The sequence below is a fragment of the Callorhinus ursinus genome, unplaced genomic scaffold, assembly GCF_003265705.2.
Source record: "Callorhinus ursinus isolate GAN/ISIS: 27379988/994484 unplaced genomic scaffold, GSC_fseal_2.0 scaffold125, whole genome shotgun sequence".
Lineage (NCBI taxonomy): Eukaryota > Metazoa > Chordata > Mammalia > Carnivora > Otariidae > Callorhinus > Callorhinus ursinus.
In genome coordinates, this window is record NW_027397187.1 from 521,339 (window position 1) to 529,423 (window position 8,085).

The 8,085-nt window shown below is 62.4% G+C and overlaps 1 protein-coding gene across 1 annotated transcript; it reads left to right on the top strand.

The window, feature by feature from the left end:
• The first annotated feature begins 1,772 nt into the window (after window positions 1-1,772).
• Window positions 1,773-4,296, top strand: NRARP (NOTCH regulated ankyrin repeat protein). The gene has a single exon (XM_073890025.1). It carries the CDS (start codon window positions 2,112-2,114, stop codon window positions 2,454-2,456), a length of 345 nt encoding a protein of 114 aa, XP_073746126.1. The 5' UTR covers window positions 1,773-2,111; the 3' UTR covers window positions 2,457-4,296.
• Window positions 4,297-8,085: the final 3,789 nt, after the last annotated feature.

Below are 8,085 nucleotides of genomic sequence, written 5' to 3' on the forward strand. Positions count from 1 at the left end.
ACCCGCTCGGAGGGTCACTGTCCAGACGGAACTATGGGCCCCAGAAGACAGGGCCTCTGCCCTCCTCCCTGGTGCTCAGGAGATACGGGGAGTGCTGGAGGTGGTCGGGTCCCTGCCCTTGAGGCGTTCACACTCCAGCAGCAACTGTTCCCAGGTCCCCTTACTGGGCCCAGGGACACTTCCTGGTAAGATGAGCAAGACAAGGGAGGGGCTCCTGATACCAGCAGCACCCCCCAAGTCACAACCACAGCTGGACCTAGCACAGGCTCTGCTGAGCCCGGGCTCACCCACCTGCACAGCGGGGAGCTCCTGGTGGGAGCAAGTCTGAGCAGAACAGCTGGACCACTAGCCTCAGGGAGACCAGAGTGAGGGACTCGGGGAGCTCCGGCTGCCAGGAGGACCCCATGACAGTCAGCTACGGCCAGGCCTGAGGGTAGCCGACCAGAGGCAGCCAGCCCTGGGGTGGCCTTATGCAGTTTTATCTGCGGTTTGGCTGTGACTCCTCCAGAGCACAGAGCAAGATGGGGGCACAACCCACATGTGTGTCCAGACACGGGGGAGCACCAGGCAGACACCCACGGGAGCCCATCCTGAAACAAGGCCTAGCAGGGTGGTCTCCCCAGATGAAGCCCGGAGCTGAGCTGGCTTCTGAGGGAGTGCAAGCTCCTGGGTGCTCGCCTGCTGCCCAAGGCCTACCGCTCAGAGAATCATTCCTGCCCAATTTCCAGCCACCGCAGCCCAGCTATAAACTGTAAAATTCTAATGAGGAAATTTGGCCGCAGTATTAGAGCATCAATAAAAAATGGGTTTACAGTTTGGAAATGAGTCATTTCTGGGTTTCCTTTCGTGAGCGGCCCTTGGCGCCTTTCCTGGGCTGCTCACCTGGCCAAGCACCCTGTCCCTAGTCGTGCTGATGGAGGTGGCCCAGCAGAGGGAAGCAGGCCCTGAGGTCCCGCTGACTGACCTCCCCCCCCCCCCGCGACCTTGGAGAAGCGTCCGAGAGGGAGGTGGGGTGGAGGGGGGCAGCCCCTGGCTTCCTCCGGTAGAGACCCTACTTCTCTGTCAGGGCGGGGCTTCAGGGTTTGTCTCCTCAAGCCAATCAGGTTGGGGAGGAAACGCGGGATGACCCAGGCCGTCAGAGGAGCCGCCCGCGTGCGGGAAGGCCCGCGTGGCTGAGGTCACACGCCCGAGCTGTTCGTGGAGTTGGCCCCCGCATTTACCCTGTGTCCTGGGGTCCAGGCTGGGCCAGTCTTGTCGCCGCGCACCCGGCGTGCTAGCGACGCGGAGGGTTTACGGCCGGCGCTCCGGGAGCGCGTAGCGAGACTCGGGTCTCTACCCGGGCCTCCCGGGTCTGAAATGCCCGCGAACCCCCACCATGGGGAGGCCGCCCTCGGGTCCACCTCGAGGCCGCGCTCGGCCAGGAATCCGGCCTGGGTCCGTCCGAGCAGGGAGCTTGGAATTCCCCGGGTGGCCGAAAGGAGAGTAGGCGGGACGACGGCGCAGATGCCCAGAGCCCCAGGGCGCGTGGAGCAAGGAGCTCCCCCCAACCCCCGCCAACCACGGCCACCTGGCCCCCTGCCGGCGACCAGCGCCCCCTGCCGCGAAGCGCGCTGCCGCCCGGGCACGCCCCGCCCCGGCACCGCCCCCGCCCCGCCCCCACGTGGGCGCCGCCCAATCGTAGGGCCGCCGGCGCGCGCGTCACGGGCGCCCTATTGTTATGCAAATATAAAGGGGGTAAAAGGCGCCCCGGCGCGGCGGGCGGGCGAGTGCAGCTGCGCGTGGGGAGGCGTGTGGGACCCGCGTGGGAGCCGCAGCGAGCAGGGACCGGGATCGCGCGGCGCGGCCGCCGGGCCCACCGGCCCCCGCGAGCGCAGTGTGCGCCCCCGTCGCTCGCCCGCCCGGGCGTGGCTGGATGCGGCGGGGTCCCCGCTGCGGCGGCCCCCGGCCCCCAGCGCCCGGAACGCCCAGGAGCGGCGTGCGGGGCCCGGGGGCTCCGCGCCCTCCATGCGCCGAGGCGCGCCCCGAGACAGCCAGGGGCCCGCGCCGCAGCCGCCGCCGCCGCCGCCCGCGCTGAGCCCCGGCGCGGCCCGCGGCCCTTTCCCGGCGGCAGCATGAGCCAGGCCGAGCTGTCCACCTGCTCGTCGCCGCAGACGCAGCGCATCTTCCAGGAGGCCGTGCGCAAGGGCAACACGCAGGAGCTGCAGTCGCTGCTGCAGAACATGACCAACTGCGAGTTCAACGTGAACTCGTTCGGGCCTGAGGGCCAGACCGCGCTGCACCAGTCGGTCATCGACGGCAACCTGGAGCTCGTGAAGCTGCTGGTCAAGTTCGGCGCCGACATCCGCCTGGCCAACCGCGACGGCTGGAGCGCGCTGCACATCGCCGCGTTCGGCGGCCACCAGGACATCGTGCTCTATCTCATCACCAAGGCCAAGTACGCGGGCAGCGGCCGGTGATGCCCGCCCGGACCCGGACGCGGGCCTCGAGCGTGTCCTCTGCTGTACCTTCCCGCCAACTACCTCGGTGCGCACCGGGCTCCCGGGCCCAGAGGCCACAACGAGTCTGGCGCGCGCGCGTCCGCGCCCACGGGGGCCGCGCGGCGCCCGCTGCCCTGGGTCGACGCCCCCGCGCGGCCGCCAGGACCCGGGCCGAGGGCTTCCCACGGCCCCCGCCCGCCGCCTCGCTGGGGGGGGGGGTCGTTGTGCGGGAGGTGGGGGCGGGGCGCGGGCTGCAGCCCCTTTGAAATTTGAGTCTCGCTACCAGCAAGTTCGGAGTCCCGAGACACCGGATCCTCCGGTCAAAATGTTTTCTCCCGAAGGTGGAAGGCGGGCGGCGGCGACGCCGGGCTCGGGGCGCCCCGCCGCCCGCAGGACTCGCGGCCGAAGCCCGCAGTCGCCTAGGGGCCACGGCGGGGCGTCCCTGGCCCGGACGCGCGATAGTGGAGACGCTTCGCTGTTCCTGGGGTTCTAAAGTATTTATCATGTGTGTGTATATTTGTGGGTGGAGTTTGTGCGCCTGATTTATTTTTTTGTTGTTGTTTGGAAACTTGTGCGTGGTCAATGTGGTTATGGGGGGGAAGATGCATTTTTTTTCCTAGTCTTAAAACTAAAACTTGAGTCTGTCATTTCTTGGTTGCACTGAAAATACTGCCCGGCCTGATGGTTTTCCCGTGCTAGTCCCTCTTCCTCCTTTCTCTCTCTCGTCTCCCCTCCCCCCCACCCCCGTCTCTCCTTCTTAAACACAGACACACAGTTCCGAGCGAGTTTTGGAAGCCCCGGGCCTCCCTCTCCCCTCTTCTGTGAGAGGCCACCAATCCCCCAGACCTGCTGGCTTTGCAAAGCCTCCTCGGGAGCATGGGTGCTCGGGTGTGGCGGTGGGGGGGGGGGCCGAGGGGATCATACCTTTTCTAGTGAGTTTTATTACAGTTAGTCGGTTGCACACTTTTTTAAAAAAGTAAATGGATTTGCCACGATTGAATGTCATAACATTTATGACAATATAAAATATTAACATATTTTAAGCCAAGTTTTAGGTGTATTTTTTGAATCTTGGTTATAAACCCAATTTTAAAGGGCGTTGTATCCAGCGCTGTGAAGGCAACAATGTACCCATATTTATATTTTTATAAAATACCTATAAGACTGTGAATCTCTTGTGCTAATTGCTGAGTGAGCTGAAGGACTGCTTTGCCCCTCTTCAGTCTCCCGGAGCTTCAAGGACCCGATTCGAATCCGAAAATCCTGTCATGGGGGAGGGGCCGCGCGCGGACCTGGGCCGGAGGCGGTGCTTCTGCGTCACTTTCTGTCCCGAAAGGCGCCCTTCCTGGTCTCCGAGGTTCCAATTTTCTATGCAACCCCACACCCCTTGTTGTTTTGATCCTGAGAAATAAAAGGGAGGCTGAATTATTCAAATTTAAATGAGGCTTCCCCAGGGTAGAAGTGCTGCTGACCCTTCGTGCAAAAATGGGGAGCACTTGAGGACACAGGTGGGTGGAGGCCCTTTGTGCGTGGCTGGTCAGACTCTCGGGCAGTCATCTGTGGCTTTTCATAAAACCTTGTGTGAGAAGAATATATTGATAATGTCAGTGAAACAAGCAGACATTGAAACTGAGGCACAGATTACTCCAAAAGGAGTTTTTCTGTATATTTTTTCTAGATGCAAATACCTTTTTAATTATGTTAATTAATGTTAAAACTTTCTAGGCTTATATGGAAGCTGTGTGTGGGTCCTGGTATGATCACTTCTAACTGGATAAAGTCTGCAGCACATTCCTGAGTGTACGATATAGACTTGTAGCACAGCATGAAAAATTTATGAATAAATTTTTCATTGATTTTTTTTTTTAATTAAAAAAAGTTTGTTGGTTCTTCTTGGTCTTGGCACCCAGGAGGAGGGTCAGGCTGCAACATGTTATTTGTGGGTGCTGTCTACACAATGCTTGGCTTGTTTTCACCTAAAAACAGAGGCTGGTAAACTGGCTCTGGGCTCAACTCAAGGGCCAGCCCCAGTTGGCCATGTATGGGATTTGTGAGGTGCCAGGGGAGGACCGTCTAACAGCTGGGGGGGGGAGACCTAGGCCACCCTGAGAGCGCCCAAAACCAGCAGACAAGCCGTTTCCTCTGTTCCCTGGCAAAGCAGCTGAGGCCTCTGCATGGAAAGTTCTTGAGGTTCTTCCTACCCCCTAGCCAGCCTGAGATGCCACAGGTCCTCAGAGGAACCAGGCCCCTTTTCTGCTGACGAGGGGCTTCCTTCGCTGTGGGTTTATGCTGGACCACCTGCTGCACAGAAGGGGTATTTTTTAATCTGGGGAACATCCTAATTGATCTCTCCTGACGACTAAAAGGCCTGTTTTCTTCTCTCCGTCCACCGGTGGCATCTGGGAGCTGGGGAGGCCAGCGTGCCTCCGGAGCCAGCCACTCCCCGAGGAGCACAGACCCAAGGTAACTTAAGTGTCAGCCAGGGTCCCTGTGTGCGTGAGGGGAACGTAGAGCAGTTTGTCTGTTTCTGGCACCTACCGGAAGAGCAGAGACTTGGTGCGCGTACCTGAGATGCCCTCGGGGCCCTGGGGCCCTAAGAGAAGGGGGTGCAGGGGAGGACACCAGTGGTTCCAGAGAAGGGGGAGCCGGCAAAGGTAACGGCTTCTCTTGTAACCCAGACCCCTCTGTTGCAGCCAGATGGTGTCAGCTTCCTGTCAGCAGGTCCCTGCGGCTCTACCTCGTCCTGGAGACATACTGCACTTTCCAGACTGGAAGGTTTTGGGGCTGTGCCTTCCATGTTCCTACTTTGCATATCTACTCTGTTCTGCCCTTAAGGGTTTTCTGAGCTTGTTTTCCTGTTGGTGAAATAGGCATTTACTGTCCCCTCAGCAGGTCAAGAGACCAGGTGGAGGAGGTGGGGGGGGCAGCTCTATCCTTAGGCACCTGCAGAGGTGAGTGGAATATCTGATGCAAATGAGCTGCCAGGGGAGGTGGTGTCCACCGGCCTGGGCGGGCTGGGCGGGCAAGCAGAGCGGGCTGAGGGTGCCAGGCCTCGAAAGGGAGAGTTGCTACAAGAACGTGGACTTTGCTTGGGGTATCTGGAGCATGAAGTCAGGCCTGGGCCCTCTCTGGGTGGCCCGCGGGCATGCAGGACCAGACCTCCATTTCCCACCCAGGTACTGCTGCCCACAGGAGAGTGAGGAAGCCGGCTCAGAGCTGCAGGTAATGTGCTTGTTCTCCGCATTAGCTGCTGGGGAGGGGTCTGCTTCCCAGGGAGCGGCTGGCCTGGCTGCCCCGGCCACTGGTGGAGCATGAGAGCTGAGACACCTCCCAGGCCCGTGGCTGCCACCATGGGAGACGTCTCGGCTCCCTTAAGTCCTCCCTCTGAGAGACACATTTGACTGAGAAAGGCTTTGTGCTGCTCGCAGAGGAACAGTTTTCTCTCCAGCATGGACAAAAAGGAGGCCAGGCCCTGCTCAGCCCCACAGCTGTGGAGGGGGCCTGGTGGGATTTTGCTGCCTTGTTTCCCTAGGTGCTCTTCTGTGCACAGACAACCCCCGCCCCCCAGCCTGGACCCAGGCTGTTGGTGAGGGACTCTGGGAGTGCCTAAAGACATGTATTCATGGGCATCTCGTGGCCCTTTCATTGGGCAGAGCCCTAGGAAACAGACACACTACAACTCCAGCTCTCTTGCCGCCATCTGGGGTCAGAGCTGTGAACAAACGAGCAAGCGGGGCTTCTGTCTCCAGCACCTCTGTGCTCAGGAACAGGCGCTGAGTGGCCAGTGGTGTCACCTGGGAGTCCCTCCCCAGGTGGGCCTTCAGGGGCGGAAGCCTCCTCTCAAAGCTCTTTGTGGCCGGTGCAAGAAAGAAGTCAGAGCTGACCTCTCTGTCTGGGCCCCGGGATCTGCAGGTCCACTGTGGAGGCCAAGTGAGGGTCCTAGCCAGGAGCACGGAGGACACCCAGGGTGGAGGGGTCTGGCCGGCAGGGGCTGGACCGCTGGGAAGTCCTGGGGGGCCTACCAAGGAGAAAGGGAGACAGACCAAATGGACAAGGGTAGGGCCTCCCCCACCCCACCCCCACCCCAGCCAGGAGTGATGGCGGCTCCTGTCCAACTGTCTGTCTCTGACCTGACCCCGGCCAGACACAGGAAGTGTTTACTGTTGGAATGGATGCCAGAGAGAGACCAGGAAATGCAGGAAAATGGTCAGCCAGAAAGAGTGATGTCTAAAGTCAACAGGCGTGGGAGCCAGGACAGAGCCTGCCAGAGGAGGGCGGGCAGGATTTGGAGGCCAGACCAAGGGCCAAGGACCAGGGAGGGGGGTTAGGAGAAGGAGAGGGAAGGGGCTGCCCTCTGGCTCTGATCCCCAAAGGTCTTGCAGCTCACTGCAGGGGGGCACAGAGGCAGCCTGGCAGCTCAAAGAGGCGGGTGTCCACCTGGGAGCTGAAGGAGGGAGAGGGTGCCAGACACAGGGGGCAGCTGGGGAACAAAGCCTGAGCCCGGGGTGTGAGGCCTGGGCGAGAGGGGGCCGTGGGAGGTCTGCGAACCTCCCAGACAGCTCCTCCCCGAGGCCTCCGGCGCAGCCTCCTCCTGGGGCTTGGGGTCTCTGGAGGCCGCCCTCCCCCACCTCCCGCTGCACGCTCCGCCTCTGTGGCCGGGGCTCCCGGCTCCCCCTCCAACGCTCCCCTCCCCTCTGTCGGGCGCATTCTTCTGCTTGGCTGTACGTCGGGCTGTCCCTTCGTGCGTCTGTCTGTCTTTCTTCTCTTGCCCCTCCAAAGCCGTGGCCCCCATTCATTCTCGAGGCCTCTGCCCTTTCCTCCGCGCGGGTCCCCGCTCGGCGAGCAGCTGCTATGCTAATGAGGGTGGAGGGAGGTGGGGGACCGGCGGGCAGGGGGAGGCTGGGGGGCCCCGGGGAGGTGGGGGGCAGCAGAGGCGCAGGAGAGAGGCGCCGGTGGGGGAGTCCTGCTGGAGGGCGCGGATGGGGGGCGGACTGGGGGGAAACGGGCTTGGACCGGGGAAACCAGCGTGCGGAAGCTGGGGGCTCCGCATTGGGAGGGGGGATGGGCTGGGCAGTGGGGGCCCTGGCCCGGGGTTGGGGGCGGGCACTCACAAAGGCCGGGGTAGGGTGGGGGGACGGGGGCTGCCCCCGCCGCCCTCGACTCAAAGCCCGTCGTGCGCACCCACTCTCCAGGCGCGGGGTGTCCGGGGTAGAGACCAGCTGTCATCTCTGTTCTGGGGTCATGGCCTGGGACGGGCAGCTCGTTCAGAGGTTCCCCGCCCCCGTCCCGCACCCCGCAGACCCTGCTGCGCTTGGGGGCTGCAGTGCGCCCTCCACTGGAGGGGGTCCGAACCGAGACGGATGGTCGGGCACTCCCGCCCGCCCCAGGCCTGGATGGTTGGACACTGAGAGGGGTACCGGGGGGAGCCCCCCAGAAGCGATGCCTGAGGATCCCGGGCCTCAGTGGGACTGAGGAGGGGGCCGAGCGGGAGTCGGAGACCCTGACCACCGCCCCTCCCCACGCCCCGGCATCCGAGGGGCTACGAGGGTTGGGGTAGGGACCTCCCCCCCACCCCCCCGCCGCGAGCCTGGCTCTTAGGGCCCGGCCC